Below are 18,770 nucleotides of genomic sequence, written 5' to 3'. Positions count from 1 at the left end.
TGTAAACTGTAAAGATCAGGAGCTGTAAACTAAACAAACTGTGCAAATGTAGATATAAATAAATAGCAATAAGTAATGAGAGCATGAAATAACAACATGACAGAGTCCTTAAGTGAGTGTAGCTATCCACTTTCGTTCAAGAGCCTGATGGTTGAGGGGTGGTAACTGTACTTGAGCTTGGTGGTGCGATTCCTGAGGTACCTGTACCTTCTACCTAATGGCAGCAGTGAAAAGAGTATGGCCTAGATAGTGAGGATCTTTGATTACAGATGCTGCTTTTCCATGGCAACTTTTCAAAGTAGATGTGCTCCATGGTCGGGAGGGCTTTACCCATGATGTACTGGGTCGAATCCACTACCTTTCATAGGATTTTCTCCTCAGAGACATTACTGTTCCCATACCAGGCCATAATGTAGCCCAGTCAGCACATCGTCACCACACGTCTATAGAAGTTTACCAAGGTTTTCAATGACTTGCCGAACCTCCACAGATCCCTGAGGAAGCAGAGGTGATGTCATGCTTTCTTCACGATAATATTTATATGATGGGTCCAGGACATGTCCTCTGAGATAGTGACACCCAGGAACTTAAAGTTTCTGACCCTCTCTACCTCTGATCCTCCAATGATTATTGTCTCATGGACCTCTGGTTTTCCTCTCCTGAAATCTACAATCAGTTCCTTGGTCTTACTGATACTGAATGAGGAGTTGTTGTTGTACAACCCTCAGCCAAGTTTTCAATCTCCCTCCTGTTTCATCACCCCCTTTGATACAGCCCACAACAGTGGTGTCGTCAGTCATGTTGGAGCTGTGCTTAGCCACACAGTCATAGGTGTAAAGCGGGTAGACCAGGGGGCTAAGTACACATCCCTGCGGTGCTCCTGTGCTGATGGAGATCGTGGAGGAGATATTTTTGCCAATCTGAACTGACTGGGGTCTGCAAGTGAGGAAATACAAGATCCAATTGCACAAGGGGATATTGAGGCCCAGATCTTAGAATTTACTGATTAGTTTTGAGGGGAAGATGGTTTTAAATGCTGAGATGTAATTGATAAAGAGCATCCTGATGTATGCACCTTTGCTGTCCAGATGTTCCAGGGTTGTGTGAGGAGCCAAAGAGATAGCATCTGCTGTAGACCTGTTGCCTCGGTAGGTGAATTGGATCGGATCCAAGTCACCATTCAGACAGGAGCTGATATGCTTCAACACCAGCCTCTCAAAACACTTCATCACTGTGGATGTAAGTCCCACCGGGTGATAGTCAGACAGGTTACCATTCTCCTCTTGGGCACTGGTAAAATTGAAGCCTGCTTGAAGCAGGTGGGTACCACACACTGCTGGAGCGAGAGGTTGAAGATATCCGTGAATATATCAGCCAACTGGTCAGCACAGGTCTTCAGTGCTCAGCCAGATACTCTGTCCAGACCAGATGCTTTCCTTGAATTCACTCTCTTGAAGGCAGCCCACACGTCAACTGCAGATACTGAGACCAAAGCCTCATTGGGAGATAATGGGTGCCCAATGGTCCCTCCCTGTTCTGGTAGTCAAAGCGAACATAGAAGGCATTGAGCTCATCTGAAAGTGAAGCTCTATTGTCCTCTATGTCACAAGATTTAGTTTTGTACAAGGTTATGGCATTCAAACCCTGCCATAGCTGTCGAGCGTCCCTTGTTGATTCCATTCTAGTCTGTAATATCTACTTCGCCTGAGAGATGGCTTTCCAGAAGTCATACCTGCACCTCTTGTAGCATTACTGATCTCCAGAATTGAATGCCTTTGATCTAGCTCTCAGCAGCTTCCGGATTTCATTGTTCATCCAGGTCTTCTGATTAGGGAAAACCCTGAATAATTTTGTGGGGATACTCTCATCCACAGCTGTTTTAATAAAGTCTGTAACGACCCTGTTGTAGTCATTCAGGTCCTCAGATGAGTTCTTGAACACAGCCCGGTCCACTGATTCAAGATAATCCTGTCACCGTTCCTCAGCCTCCCGGGTCCTCCTCTTGGTTGTTTTGATCTCTAGAGCTTTGCCCTTTAGGCTCTGTCTGTATGCAGGTAGGAGGAGTACAGCCAAATGATCCAGCTTGCCAAAATGCGGTCTCAGAAAGGAACAACAGGCATTTCTTATTGCAGTTAACAGTGGCCTAGTGTCTTGGGGCCTCTGGTGGAACAGGTTACGTGGTGGTGATAAATGGGCAGGGTTTTCTTCAAATAGGCCTGGTTAAAGTCACTGACGATAATTTGAAATGCATCGGTATGTGCCGTTTCTTGTTTACAGACAGCATTGTGCAGTTTTATAAGTGCTTGCTTATAGTCGGTCGCTGATGGAACGTAAACTATCGTCAGGATCGTGGATGAGAACTCCCAAGGCAAATAGAATGGTCTACATTTAATCATTAGTTGTTCTAAATCAGGGGAACAACAAGTGGACATTACTCCAACATTTGTGTACTAAAGAGAATTAACTAAAAAGCATATGCCACAGCCTGTTTCCTTACCAGATTTCGAGGTTCAATCCATTCTGAAAATGGTAAAACCTTCTGGTTGGGTAGCTGCATCCGGCATGTTCACTGTTGACCAAATCTCTGTGCAACAAACAATTGTGATCTGCCTCTGACACAGCAGCCTTGCCTGAGATCCTCAGTCTTATTTTCAAGTGATGATACATTCGCTACAAGATGGTAGGCAGAGGCCTTATTCCTCGGTGCTTCGCCCTGGTTTGAATCCCACCTCTCCTGCTGCGTTTTTGGCCTTGGCTTTGGTGTTGACCCTTAAAGGCGCCGCATTTAACTGCTTCACATTTAACTGTCAAACATGAGATCTGAAGATCATTGATGTAATTTCGTAATCTGTTGTTAAGAGGAAACTTACATGCTGCAGACTGCAGTGAAAGTAGTTCAAAAGGGGTATTATTAAGAGGACAACTGCTACAAGTTCTTGCAGCCTATGGAGAGTCGCCGATGTGCACTGGTGCTATCTTTACCAAAAATACTCTGGTATCGTTATGATTAGCTACATCAAAGATGTAAATTTGGGCAGTGACATGACCACTTCAGAACAATGGGACTGGACACAAACCTCAACAACAAGTAACTCAAAGAAAGAGTCTGTAATTTGTTTCAACAGGATAGACTTCATTGCAAGTAACTAAAAAAGAGCAACTAGCTCATTTGGTGCTATAGCAAGTTAGTTTTGATCATGCTTTGCACAAGTGAAAGCAATAGAGATGATGGAGACTATAGAAGTTCCGCTGAAAATCTCACCATCTCCAAGACTGCTAGTGTTCAGGATGAGTATTAACAAAGGACTGTGTTGCCTTGTAGAGAGAGTTCAGAAACTCTGAAGGTCCTGTGAAGGAGGTCACTACATGAATGGAGGTTGAACAGTGTTGTATGAACAGGTAACACCATCAACATGCTAATGCTGTATATTCACCATTATGAATAACACAGTTCTGGAGCAACAATTATGGAATAGGATTTGAGACAAGTTGTTTTGAAGTCTACATGGAGAAAGGATCTACCGGATCTCGGTGCCTAGAATGAATATTTCAGAAGTGTCAAGTGCAGCTGGTAATAAACAGTTCATGGAAAGCATAATGGGTGAATTTATGATTAGTTGAATTGACGACTATACATTAGTGTCACAAAGCCATACAGCATAGAAACAGGCCCTTCAGCCCGCTTTGTCTATTCTGACCATCGTATCACACCCTACAACTCATGTTCTCAATATTATTTATTTATTTATTTATTTATTATTATTATTTCTATATTTCAACAGTTTGTCTTCTATACATTGGTTGTCTGTCTTGGTGTGTAGTTTTCATTGATTTGATTGTGTTTCTTTGAATGCCCACAAGAAAATGAATCTCATATATTTACTTAGAATGTTGAACTTTTAAACTTTGAGCTTTATTTTGTATACCAGTATTATGTCATCTCTCACCCTCCTGTGTTCCAGAGAAAACAAACTCAGCCAATCCAGTCTCAAACTTAAGCCATCCAGTCCAGGCAACATCTTTATGAAACTTCCGTGCACCCGCTCTAGCTTAGTCACATGTTTCATGCATATGGCAACCAGAATCGTACACGACACTGCAAGTGTGTCAAGCCAACATTTGTACAACTGTAGCACGACAGCCCAACTGTCATGACTCACATGTTAATTTAAGAAACTGTCTTCAATGCACCCAACGAATTCTTACCCATCTAGATATCTTACACTAAGGGGTCCCCATCTATAACAAGAAAGTTGAATACACTCATTACAACAACCCTGTTGTTTTAACCTTTCCCTAATCTGCCAACATATGTGTTCCTCAATGTCCTGTTGTAGTGTCTAATATAATCCAATAGGAGTGACTTCATCTTTCTTATTTCTGTCTCCAAAAGTGAAATAAGCTTATGTCCAACCCAAGGAAATAAGAGGGGTACGGGGTCTATGGTCCAGGAGCAGGCAGGTGAGACAAGGGCATCACTCAGCATTGGCTAGATGGGTCAAAAGGTCTAGAAACATAGAAACATAGAAAACCTACAGCACAATACAGTTCCTTCGACCCACAATGCTGTGCCAAACATGTACTTAATTTAAAAATTACCTAGGGTTGCCCATAGCCCTCTATTTTTCTAAGCTCCATGTACCTATCCAGGAGTCTCTTAAAAGACCCTATCATATCCGCCTCCACCACTATCGCCGGCAGCCCATTCCACACATTTACCCCTGACATCTCCTCTGTACCTGCTTCCAAGCACCTTAAAACTATGCCCCCTCATGCTAGCCATTTCAGCCATGGGAAAAAGCCTCTGACTCTCCACACGATCAACACCTGTTATCATCTTATACACCTCTATCAGGTCACCTCTCATCCACCGTCGCTCCAAGGAAAAAAGGCCGAGTTCACTCAACCTATTCTCATAAGACATGCTCCTCAATCCAGGCAACATCCCTGTAAATGTCCTCTGCACCTTTCTATAGTTTCCACGTCCTTCCTGTAGTGAAGTGACCAGAACTGAGCACAGTATTCCAAGTGGGGTCTGACCAGGGTCCTATATAGCTGTAACATTACCTCTCGGATCTTAAACTGAGTCCCACGGTTGATGAAGGCCAATGCACCGTATGCCTTCTTAACCACAGAGTCAACCAGAGCAGCAACTTTGAATGTCCTATGGACTCAGACCCTGAGATCCCTCTGATCCTCCACACTGCCAAAAGTCTTACCATTAATACTACATTCTGCCATCATATTTGACCTACCAAAATGAACCATCTCACACTTATCTGGGTTGAACTCCATCTGCCACTTCTCAGCCCAGTTTTGCATGCTATCAATGTCCCTCTGTAACCTCTGACAGCTCTCCACACTTTCCACAACACCCACAACCTTTGTGTCATCAGCAAATTTACTAACCCAACCCCCCACTTCCTCATCCAGGTCACTTATAAAAATCACGAAGAGTAGGGGTCCCAGAACAGATCTCTGAGACACTCCACTGGTCACCGACTTCCATTCAGAATATGACCAGTCTGCAACCACTCTTTGCCTTCTGTGGGCAAGCCAATTCTGGATCCACAAAGCAATGTCCCTTTGGATCCTATGCCTCCTTTCTTTCTCAATAAGCCTTGCATGGTGTACCTTATCAAATGCCTTGCTGAAATCCATATACACTACATCTACTGCTGTAACTTTATCAACGTTTAGTCGCATCCTCAAAAAAGTCAATCAGGCTCGTAAGGCACGACCTGCCTTTGACAAAGCCATGCTGACTATTCCTAATCATGTTATGCCTCTCCAAAAGTTCACAAATCCTGCCTCTCAGGATCTTCTCCATCAACTTACCAACCACTAAAGTAAGACTCACTGGTCTATAATTTCCTGAGCTACCTCCACTCCCTTTCTTGAATAAGGGAACAACATCCGCAACCCTCCAATCCTCCAGAACCTCTCCCATCCCCATTGATGATGCAAAGATCATCGCCAGAGGCTCAGCAATCTCCTCCCTCGCCTCCCACAGTAGCCTGGGATATAATCCATCCGGTCCCAGAGACTTATCCACATTGACGCTTTCCAAAATCTCCAGCACATCCTCCTTCTTAATACCTATATGACCAAGCTTTTCAATCCGCTGTAAGTCATCCCTACAATCACCAAGATTCTTTTCCGTAGTGAATACTGAAGCAAAATATTCATTAAGTATCTCATATAGCTCCTCCGGTTCCATACACACTTATCCACTGTCACACTTGATTGGTCCTTTCTTTTTTTCTTTTTAATTTTTTATTAATTTTCTTTTTTTATTAATTTTCCAAAATTATAAACAGAATAACAATATTGATACAAAGAGATTGGAATCATCTTATTGTTTATAAACATGTACAAAAAAGACTTCAAATAATACTGGTGTGATAGACTTCCAAACTCTTAATATAGTTAATCAGAAAGAAAAAAGAAATAAAAAGAAAAGAATAATGCAAAGAAAAACCCCCCATAAAACAAAAAAATAAAATAAAACTAAATACTAAACCCAAAGAGAAAGCAAATGGAACAAAACAAGGCTGGACCAATATCTTAAATCGAATACATTCAAAAATGTCATCAACTCCGCTCCTCTATTCATATATTTTAAGTTAATAAGAAGGATTCGGAAAAGGTCAAGTTACATCATATGTAAATGTTGAATAAATGCTTTCAAGTCTCTTCAAATTTAACCGAAGGATCAAAAATGACACTTCCAATTTTTTCTAAATTTAAACATGATATAGTTTGATAAAACCATTGAAATGTAGTAGGAGGGTTGGTCTCCTTCCAATTCAATAAAATGGATCCTCTGGCCATTAAAGTAACAAATGCGATCATGACAGGCTGAAGAGGATAAAGATCTATGTTCCGTCATTGGCAAACCAAAAATTGCCATAATAGGATGGGGTTGTAAGTCAAAACGCAAAACTGTTGAAATAATATCAAAAATATCTTTCCAGAATTTTTCCAAGAGAGGGCAGGACCAGAACATATGAGTCAAGGAAGCCACCTCAGAGTGACATCTGTCACAAATAGGGTTTATATGGGAATAAAAACAAGCTAGTTTATCTTTAGACATGTGGGCCCTATGCACTACCTTAAATTGTATTAGTGTATGTTTAGTACATATAGAGGAAGAGCTAACTAATCGAAAAATTTTATCCCATTTCTCTATAGGTAGGCAAAGTTGAAGTTCCCTTTCCTATTCATTTTTAATTTTATCAGATATACCTGGCTGTAATTTCATAATTACATCATAAATAGTTGCTATTAATCCCTTCTGAAAGGGTGATTGGTCCTATTCTCTCACATCTTATCCTTTTGCTCTTCACATACTTGTAGAATGCCTTGGGGTTTTCTTTAATCCTGCTCAGCAAGGCCTCCTCATGGCCCCTTCTGGCTCTTCTAATTTCATTCTTGAGCACCTTCTTGCTAGCCTTATAATCTTCTAGATCTCTATCATTACCTACTTTTTTGAGCTTTTTGTAAGCTTTTCTTTTCTTCTTGACTGGATTTTCAAAAGCCTTTGTACACCATGGCTTCTATACACTACCATCCTTTCCCTGTCTCATTAGAATGTACCCATGCAGAAAGCCATGCAAATATCCCCTGAACATTTGCCACATTTCTGCTGTACATTTCCCTGAGAACATCTGTTCCCAATTTATGCTTCCAAGTTCCTGCTTGATAGCTTCATATTTCCCCTTACTCCAATTAAACGCTTTCATAATTTGTCTGTTCCTATCCCTCTCCAATGCCATGGTAAAGGAGATAGAATTGTGATCATTATCTCCAAAATGCTCTCCCACTGAGAGACCTGACACCCGACTAGGTTCATTTCCCAATACCAGATCAAGTACAGCCTCTCCTCTTGTAGGTTTATCTACATATTGTGTCAGGAAATCTTCCTGAACACACCTTACAAACTCCACCCCATCTAAACCCCTTGCTCTAGGGAGATGCCAATCAATATTAGGAAATTAAAATCTCCCACCATGACAACCTTGTTATTATTACACCTTTCCAGAATCTGTCTCCCTATCTGCGCCTCGATGTCTCTGTTACTATTGGGTGGTCTATGAAAAAAACACCCAGTAGAGTTATTGACCCCTTCCTGTTTCTAACTTCAACTCACAGAGACTCAATAGACAATCCTCCATGACTTCCTCCCTTTCTGCAGCCGCAGTACTAGCTCTGATCAGCAGTGCCACACCCCCACCTCTTTTGCCTCCCTCTCTGTTCTTTCTGAAACATCTAAAGCCTGGCACTGTAAGTAACCATTCCTGTCCCTGCGCCATCCAAGTCTCTGTAATGGCCACAATATCATTGCCCCATGTACTGATCGATGCTCTAAGCTCATCCGCTTTGTTCGCGATGCTTCTTGCATTAAAGTAGACACATCTTAAACCATCGGTCTGAGTGTATCCCTTCTCTATCACCTGCCTATCCTTCCTCTCGCACTGTCTCCAAGCTTTCTCTATATGTAAGCCAACCACCCCTTCTTCCATCTCTTCAGTTCGGTTCCCACCCCAAACTATTTCTGTACTGTTGTGCTCTATGGCTCTAATTGAAAAAAAATCTTCTAATATGTAATCAAAGAAATTAAGGCCATCGCTCTTTCGTTTACTATTAGGTCATGTAATTATGTGCCACACCACATATTTATAAAAGGGCAGGGATGAGGTAAGTTTCCGTACCTGGGTACTTCTCTCTTGTATTGCTATTTGAGAAGTCTGTAAAGCTGAAAAAAAGTGGATTTAGATATTATTAATTTTATTTGTAGCCTGTTATCAAAGCATGACATTGTTAATTGAAACAAAAACCACAGATAAATTAAAATCTGAAGAAGGTGGAAGGTCTGATCCACTGGTCAGACAGCATGTGTGAAGAAAGAAAAAGGCTTAATGTTTTAGTTTGATGTCCTCTTACCAAATTATTTATTTGAAAGGTTAATTTTTCTTTTCTCTCCATAATTGCAACCTAAATTGTAATCCCACCATTTTCTGCTTTTTATTTAACATTATTTATGCCACATGAATTTTAGATCAGGTCTTAATCCATATAAATAAGTACCCTCAACACTTTGAAGAGTTTTTTTAAGAATGATTGAGCTAAATTAGGTGTGCATACACGTGTGTATGGGTACAAAAAAGTGTAACACGCCAGCATGTGTTTTGAGCAGTTTGCTTTGCCTTTTTTTTTATTGATGGCTGGATTTTGAACTTTCATTTGCAGTTTCCATTCTTGTTTACTTGGTATGTGCTGGCCCTATTCTCCTGCAATGAACAGGAATATTTTGAACAAATGTGCTACAAAGAAGGTATAGGTCGACGTTCACTAATCCAGCACCTTTGGGATCTGAGGAGTGCCGGATTAGTGAAAATGCTGAATTACAGAAGGATCACATTAAGCATACTCAGTTCCGGATTATCAAAGGAACTGGTTTACAGGTAGTCGGATTAGTGAAGGTCGATCTGTATAATAATGTCTACAGGTTCACAAAAGACAGACGGAATATGATGCTAGATGTACAATATTAGTATTCTAATGTTATCTCGCTGCAGTTAAGGATTTCAATGGTTTAGGTAACTTTTCAGTGAATTTGCCTCCCTGGAAGAAATAGACCAGGGCGCCACCCACTTCTGCATGGTGGGAAATATCAACAAATTTTATTTCATCACATTTCTATCACGTGATTTTTTAAAGACTTAAGATCAAATATCAACGTTTTTAAATCTCAGTTGGAGATAAATTATATTTTTTGACACACTAGATTTATACCGACGGCGTGAAATGTAATTGCTGCCTAGGAGATAGTTTCATTCTGATTTCTGCCAGTAGAGGGAGGCACATTCAAACTGAAAGAACATGGAATGGAAGGGACCCATAGTTAGAAACAAGTTTTGATAGAGGGAAAAAAATGAAACTGGATCCCACTTAAATAACAATTGGAAATAATACTTAAAAATACTTTTAAAATATCTGTAGTATAATATCGCCCCCTTAGTACTTCACAGATGTGACTCTTTGAAACATTCAAACTAAAAATGTTAGTCTAATACAATGACAAAAAAGTAGAAATGTGATTTAACTACCGCAATACATGTACTTCTATATTCGTAGCATGTATTGCGCCTTGAGTTAAAAAGTAAAGTTTATTTCAAAATATTCTAACATTCTTTGCATAGCGATGTTTTCCTGCAGCTCGCAGAGTCGTTTATGTAGATTTGCTAAGTATGCCTGCAGAAAAAGAATCTCAGGGTTGTATTGGTGACATGTATGTACTCTGAGAAGAAATTGTACTTTGAACTTCGAACTTCGTTTGACCATTAACTTTCATTTATACTCACTATCTGGTTTACATTGTATGTATTTGGTTAAAAGAGGAGCAGAACGCTAGGTATAGACTCCATAATAAAGTATCGAGTTCGTGAAGTGAATTCAGAACAGCCCGAATGTGGATTCAAATATACTAAGGGGAGCTAATCTGTTGAGGAAAATGTATTAGGCTCAAGTGTAATCGTTTCTGTATGAACAAATAATACCGGCTCTTAAAAGGCAGTTATCGTTTCGCAGAACTGAATCCAGTAAAAGCGCAATCATTACTGTGGTTTATACGTAAATGTGTAGGTATTCTGTACCCTCGTTGTTTGTTCTAGTGGGAGTGGGCAAACTGTAGGACTGTGATTAATTAGCGGCGGTGGTTCCATCTGAAGTGAACGACAAAGCGTTGTTCTCCGTAATCTGGCTGCACTTTAACTGGGTGTTGTACTGTGTCTGTCAGGTGCTGTTCCTCCTCCGAGCTGAGCCGTTCCATAAAAGCTCCTTGTTCTTGACCAGTGCTACTTCAGCGCCGCGAAGGTGACAGAGCAAAGATGAAGCTTTTATTTTTAAGCCTCTTCAGCCTGTTTGTTTTAACATCCTTTGACCAAGTCGAATCATCGTACTATGACAAAATATTGATGCATAGTCGTATACGAGCAAAGAAAGAGGGGTAAGAGAGAATTAAATTTCATCTGAAAATATAAATTGGAAAGGCATGAATTTAGAATAATCATACAAAAAGTTATTTACTTGTAGCAAACAATTTAAAGTGTTAAAATAATTTTCGTTAATATTTTGAAATTGATTTTTAAATCCTGTTAATCAATACCGGTTTAATCACTGACCGTTTCATTGTTCTATTTGCAGACCTAATATGTGCGCCCTTCAGCAAGTTGTCGGCACTAAAAAGAAGTACTTCAGTACTTGCAGAAACTGGTATCGCAAGTCCATCTGCGGCAGAAAAACGTGAGTGCACTTCCGATGTACAAGCAAACAATTCCCAGCCAGAAGCCACTTCCATTTGGCGGGGTGCAAACTGTTTGATGTATAGAATGAGTTGCTGTGGTTTCAAGGAATCGAGTATTAACAGAGCCCTTTGGGTCAAAATTTGTCACATTAAACTATCAAAGCATTTTATTTTCTGAGAGGGTACCTTTCAGAGAGGGTACATAAATTAACCAGTAGACAGTGCATTTACAACAATTGGGAAACGGGTGTAACCCATATAAAAGTTATTCGACTTACTATTGTCATAATAGTTGAAATACTGAAGTCATGTAAATTGCACTGTAACCAGACTGCATTGTTCAGAGGGGACTATACATGTATAGCTTGCTACTTGGCTCTGGGATAGTGTAAGTGGAGGAGCGAGAACCCCACCCGCGGTTCCGACGAGGTTGCAGAGAGCTGCGGGGCTGATCAGCGTTCACTATAATGCTGGCGATGTTGGGAGGACTGGGCGGTTGAATTATAAAGAGCGATTAAATCAACTGGGACAATTTTCTTTGCGGGAAAGGAGTCTGTAAAGTATACCTTACAGATGTACAGAAAATCACGACGGGCAGTCGCAGTCTTTTTCCCCCCGGGATAGGGCTTCCAAAAATAAAAAAAAAGCATAGGTTTAAGGTGAGGAGGAGAGGTGGAAAGGACACGGGAGGGGCAAGATTTGTCTATATGCAACAGGGTGAACTTAGAAAGTTGTCTTGATTGGCATGGAGAAATTGGGCCAAAAGGCTTGTTTCCTTGCCATGTAACTCTATATTAAGATGTAAGAACAAGCAGCACTTTAGTTCAGAAAGACTTAAGAGTGATATTGCCACCAATAAGAAAAGGCTACATACTAACGAAACCAGATAGCTGGAAGAAAATCAGGGTTTGGTCCAGGAGGAGAGATCTTAAAGGAGAAGCAATTCCAGATGCCCCATCCAAGGGTTGATAGCACAATCACCAACAGCAGAATAAAGGTAGAAACACAAGACCTAGAATGAAACAAGATTACACAGATGTGGAAATCTTGAAACTGTTTAAAAGTTTAAACTTCAGGAATTGGGGTCCAGTTGCAAATGCCCCTACAATTACCCTGGAGTATCCCCTAAATTCATTGTCAGCAGGGTAATGTTTTTGTTAATTTGTACAAAAGTACTTGCTTTGTTCAGGTCCTTATGCCTTTGCTTAGATTGGTTATTATTCTTCCCAATCACAAATGAGTTTGCCAAGCCCAATAAGCACCCTGACAAAACATCTGCTTCTATTAAGTAATATTAACCAGAACAGCAATCAACCTGTAATCTGGCATGCAATCTGCATGTCATCAATATCAGGGGCTAACATTCTACTTTGATGTCACTCAAAGAGTTAATCAAACTAAATCAAAATAAAGTAACTATAAGCGGAATAATATTGCTATTCCTTATGCAGAAGCACAGGTCCCATATCAAAACAATTGTACAAGTGAAAATCCTAAAGATATTTGTGAGGTAATAGTAACCTTTTGGAAATCCTAGGAATCCCTGTACCATTATCAATTATTCTGAGATGACGAAGACAATTTGAAAAGAAATGTAATGAAAACACATAAAATACTTTTGTTCTGTGTGTTAAGTGAATTGATGTAGAATGTATTCATGATGTTAAACCTCAAGGAATGGATTCAACCAAAGATTACCTACTTTAAAATCGGCAGCCAACAAATAATAGTCAACTATCCGTTTGTGTGATATATCACGTGAACAGCCTTGCTTTGGATGAGATGAAATTTATTGAAGGTGGAAGATGGCTAGACGGATTTTAAAATGATGAGTCTGGAATAGACAATGATATGGATGAGCTTTCGGTTACAAATGTTCCCAGTCAATGTGAGAATTGGTGGGACATGGGCTCGTAGAGCTGCTGCTAGATTCGATCCTGACCTCTAGTGCTGACATGGTGAAGTTTTTACATTCCCCCTACGACTGTGGGGGTTTGCTCTAAGAGATCCAGCTTCCTCTCACAGTTGGCATTTCCTAATATGAATTGCCTAATGTGGGTCTGTGATAGAATCTGAGGGAAATAGATGGGAATATGTGGTGACTGGAGTATTGTGAAAACTAATGGGTAATGGGATTATTCTGAAAGTCAATATAAATAGATTACATTGGCTAAAATGGCCATCTTCTATCTCATAAAGAAATACGGAAAGTAGACAAAGGTGAGCAATGGATGCAACCAATATAATAGAAAAATATAAATAAGTTCATTTAAAATAAACAGCTTAATATTGCACAAATATTGTTTAATCAACAGAATTTGTTATCATGCATTAGCTTGGTGTATGTATCATTAAGAATGCATTATCACTTAGCATTGTACCTTATTCTCATACCATCACTGAACTACAGGTTCATTCCTGTTCCAAACCTGAGGGAAGTATTGTGACATTCCCCAAAACAAAAAAAAAGGCACGATATCTCCTAGCTCGCCATCACATGCAATTTAAATCTAAATCTCTGTCTAATCATTCAATATACATATTTGCAAAATGCATTTAAACCAATAGGCACCAATTCTGTCACACTGGATTACTTAACTGATAGTAAGTAATTGCATAAATTGCATTTCTGCACTTTATTGGCAACTCCTCAGAGAAAGCTGAGCATTCAGAATTTTCAGAGCACCTTTCATTTTTCAGCCGCTTTTGTATGTACTTGATCTTAAACACAATTTGGGTAGAGGAACAGTCAAGAGATGAGCAGCACTGGAAGGCATGTGAGTGAGGAATATTTGAAATGCATTTGCCAAGCTGCATGTAGCATATAGAAGGTGACGTTTTACTCTGTTGGCTGTGACGTAAATCTGGCTTAAATAAGGACATGAAAGAGAAATAAAAGTTACTATTGTTACGTACCCCGTAACTGGGTTGCCAAACCAGCAGAAATGGATCACTCAGTTGGAGTCTGGATTACTAGAACTAAGAGAGTTTTATTAAAGAAACAAGCAACACAGTAATCAAAAGGATAATAAATGCAACAGTTCAGCAATGTTAACCACACATGTGCACAGAATTAAGATAACAGCATCAATCAAGCTCTATCGTTGTCTAGGGGTAAATGACCAATTTCAAAGTGACACAAAGTTCAGTCCAATTTAGTAGTTCAGTTCGCAGTAATCGTTGCCATGGCGATGGACAATGTGGGGGGAAGGAGAGAGAGAACGGGAACGACTGATCATTCAGAAACGGCTTCCACTCACAGACCGGCGATATTGCTCACAAGCAGCTTTCGGGCGGGTCCTTGGTGATGTCACCTGAGGTCACCGACTGTGACCCCTCCTCCAGATGTGGTCGATCCTCTGCAGTGAACCCGGCACCCAGGCAAGGGTAGACACACACCGGGTTCCCACTGATCGTACCTTTCCACCCTGTGCGTTTAAGGTGCGGTACTTCCCACCGACTTGTGAGAGGCGCACCGCTTCCAGGGTCTCGTTACCTCGGGTGTCGTGTGTGTCCTGCCTTAGCGAACCTGTCCCTTTTTATCCCACTGCTGGGGTATCGCCTGTCCATCACTTCAAACAGTTCAGGGTTCAAAGGGGGAGCCGATCTTGGCAATACCCAGACTGATGACTCCTTCATTAACATCTCCACATGCTGCTTCATTGTTCCTTATCTCTCCTTCCCCCTGAGGACAGGTGGCAGACCAACTGCTGATGCCACTGATGCTAACCCAGGCCAGCAAACATCTTAATTTTATGTGTATTCTCGTCACACTATCTACAATGATTTCAGGAGGAATAGAGATGCAAGGAAGACAGAGGGGGTCGACGGGGTACATTATTGATCAAGGATAATATTATGGTTGCATAGTTCTATAATTTGCACTTGAAGTAACATAAAAAAACACTACAACAAACAATGTGGTTGCAATAGAGAGTGTGCAGACAGATTGTTGACTGGAATGGAGGGCTGTGGTTATAAGAAATTAGTCAAGCTGAGTTGATTCTCAGGCTGTAGGAGGCTGAGGAGTGAACTTATAGAGGTCTACAAAATTGAGAGACATAGATAGAGTAGCTGATCTGAGTCTTTTTCTGAGAGTAGGGAAGTACAGTATGTAACTAGAGGGCACAGGATTAAGGTGAGGGGGTGACATTTACAGGAGAACTGAGGGGTATATTTTTCACTCAGCTGCTAGTTATCTGTAACAAGCTGTGAGAGGAGGTGATAGACTGAGTTACAATTACAAGGTTTAAAGCCATTTGGACAGGTACTTGGATATGAAAGACACAGAGGGGTAGGGGTCCAATGTGACCAGATGTGATTAGTGCAGACAGCATCACAACTGGCACAGTTGAGGTGGGCTAGAAGGGCTGGTTTCTGTGCTGGGTGATTCCCCCATTCTATATGAATATAATAGTACTGAGTGGCCTCCATAGACCCCAAAATATTAAGATTAGTGTAGCTAATCTAAAGAAGATGTCAAAACATCTAATAATAATACCATTGATTACAGAGATTGCAAATACTAATAACGACTGGAAAGAAATTGTAAGGAAGGACAAGGAGGATTATACACCAGAACTTTTTTATCAGTTTATTTCTGGTTCAGGAACAAAGGAATATATTTAAAAAAACACATCTTAATAGAATAAAATGGCTATGGTCCTATTACATGTCCAACTGTTCCACTGCAGAATCAGAATCCTAGTAGAAACAGATCTATTATCACTGACATGTGTCATGAAATTTGTTGTTTTGCAGTAGCATTACAGTACCGTACATAAAGTGTATTATAAATTACAATAGAAATATTTAAAAATAAAGAAATAATGCACAAAAATGCAAAATAGCAACATAGTGTTCAGGGGTTCATAGTTTTCCATCTAATGGTGGAGAAGGAGAAGCCATTCCTGAGAGTGCCACTGAGAGTGTGTGTGTGTGTGTGTGTGTGTGTGTGTGTGTGTGTGTGTGTGTGTGTGTGTGTGTGTGTGTGGACTCCTGCATCTTCCCCCTGATGACAGCAGTGAGAAGAGGCCATGTCCTGGATGGTGGGCTCCTTAATGATGGACGCTGCCTTTTTGAAGCATCGCCTTTTGCAGATGTCCTGGATGGTGGGAGGATAGTGCCCATGATGAAGCCTGCTAAGTTTCCAATCCTCTGCAGCTATTTCTGATCATGTGCAGTGGCCCCTTCATACCAGACGGTGATGCGACCAGTTAGTATGGTCTCCACGGTACGTGCTACCGGTTCAGGTCATACATTCCAAATCATATGAAATAAGGCATTTATAAAGTGTTAAAAAGTGGCTGTACATCTAAAGTAATAGCAATCATAATAAAATTAGGTTTAACAAAACTTTGGAAAGGAACAAAGAAAAGGCAGTGCTGAAAATATCCAGCCGGAGGAGAGCCACACTCGTGATCTTTGGGAGTGGATCTAACACACGTGCACAGGAAACAAAGATTAGCTACAAAAAAAAAAGAGCAAATGAGCAATGGAAAGATCTCAAGGTGGGCAAAGAGCAAATCCAAAACAAGCACATTCTCATAAGGTGGAAAATATTAGCACATAAAACTAGAGCTCTCCAGACAGCAAAGGTAAGGGGTGTTATGAACAAATTAGAGAGATTACTGACAAATATCAGGCAAAGAATACAATGGGAAAACATACTGAGCAAACTGAAAAAGAGAAGAAATACATGAAGAGCTGTGTGGGAATGTTTGGAATAAGTAGCACATTACAAAATGGAAACAAACATTGTTTTATAAGTATACACACAGTTAAAATTGTGACTAGTTAAGGTCAAAAACATAAATCTTCCTGTGAAAGCAGATTCAGGGGGCATGGTGCTCCTCCTTCCCTTTCTTCCCTCTCCTATCAGATTTCTCCTCCTCCAGCACTTTATCTCTTTCACCAATCCACTTCCCAGCTCTTTACTTCAGCCCCTCCCCCTCTCCTGGTTTCACCTATCACCTACCACCTTACGCTTCTTCCTCCCCTCCCTCGCCTTACCTTCTTGCTCTGGCTTCTCATCTATTTTCCAGTTCTGAAGAAGGGTCTCAGCCTGAAACATTGACAGTTTCTACAATCCCAAAGATGCTGCCTGACCTGCTGAGTTCCTCCAGTATTTTGTGTGTTTTTGCCTTGGATTTCCAGCAACTGCAGATTTTCTCATGCTTGTGTTTCAGAAGACATGACTGAGGGTATGAATTCTATGCATCTGTTCTTCAGGAAAGAAGAGAATATTTAATGGTGTGATGGCAGAGAAGGGAATAGGAAATTGAGTAAGGTGTAAATAATTAAAAACTGGAGGCCAGATAGATTGGGATCACTCAAAGTTAACAATTCAGCCCAACAGAGGAATGCATCCAAGATTAGTAAAGGATGTAATGATGAAAGTGGCAGAAACTCTGATCACGACTTTTCATACTACTTTGGGTATTTCGGTGTTTCCAGAGGACAGGTGGATTGCAAATTATTACATGACATTCCACAAAATGGAGAGAGACATAAAGTCATTAACTATGTGCTAATTTGTTTAAATGAATAACAACAAAATCACTGCATCAATTTTTTTTATTGGGAACCATGTATTAAAAAAACAAGCATTACTTCATTAAAGACAAGCTCACCTGATAACTTGATTGAGTTTTCAATGAGGTAACAAAGAATGTTAGTGAAAATGAAGTCACAGTCTAAATATGAATCTTCAAATGCCATATGATAAAGTACTATAAAACATTCAGTCACTGTAGCATAGAGAAGAATCCACTTAAGGTAATATCCATTTAAAGCATGAGTGCTTCAGTGGAATCTCAAACATCTGCTATCATGGGTCATAGGAGGAAGATTCAAAGGAGTTTCGAAGGTCTCCCAGCATTATGTCCTGCAACAAACTGCCCAGGGACTTGTGAGGTGCTTTGTTAGAGGAGGAGTTTTGACTTCTTGGAGCAAATTTTCTGCCCCTTCTCAGGATGACAACGTTTATCCACCTTTCCCACAGCTTTGCAATTGTCTTTACTTAGATGAGCCAGGTGATGGTAAGAAGTGGTCTAGAAGGTGGCCTTGGAGACCAAGGTTGCTTAGGGTCTTTCTCCAAGGCTATGAGGAAATTGTCGGGTATACTGGTAAATTGGGGAAGAAAAAAACCTTCACAAGCACACAGACGAGATGTGTGAACTGTGATACAGTTCTGATGGAATGTCTTCAACCTGAAGCGTTAACTTTGGCTCTCTTTCTACAATTGCTGCTTGATCTGCTGAGTGTTTCCAGCATTTTCTGATTCATTTCATTTCAGATTTCTGGCATCTGCAGGCTTTTTTTTGATTTTTCACAAGTTGTATTAAATTAATGAGGAGAAGAAGAGTGCGATGCAATTCACACATGTAATTGTGTATCATGGTGTTGATGAGTTAACTTAGAAAACACAGAGACGGGGCATGGTAATGCTCAGTGAGAAGAA

The 18,770-nt window shown here is 40.5% G+C and overlaps 1 protein-coding gene across 4 annotated transcripts in view; it reads left to right on the top strand.

Annotated features, from left to right (window-relative positions):
• The first annotated feature begins 10,720 nt into the window (after positions 1–10,720).
• postnb (periostin, osteoblast specific factor b) overlaps positions 10,721–18,770 on the top strand; it is a 68,842-nt gene continuing 60,792 nt past the window's right edge. For 2 of the 4 annotated variants that reach the window (XM_063054366.1, XM_063054363.1), the window contains exons 1-2: positions 10,724–11,011; positions 11,209–11,307. In XM_063054366.1, coding sequence (XP_062910436.1) covers positions 10,893–11,011; positions 11,209–11,307 — 218 coding nt within the window. In that variant the 5' untranslated portion in view covers positions 10,724–10,892. Of the gene's footprint in view, positions 11,012–11,208; positions 11,308–18,770 lie in introns of all 4 variants that reach the window. The other 2 variants (XM_063054362.1, XM_063054364.1) reach the window with 2 other exon arrangements.

This window comes from Mobula hypostoma, chromosome 7, assembly GCF_963921235.1.
Source record: "Mobula hypostoma chromosome 7, sMobHyp1.1, whole genome shotgun sequence".
NCBI lineage: Eukaryota > Metazoa > Chordata > Chondrichthyes > Myliobatiformes > Myliobatidae > Mobula > Mobula hypostoma.
Note: the sequence above shows the minus strand (reverse complement) of the source record. Positions and strands in the feature narration are given on the sequence as shown.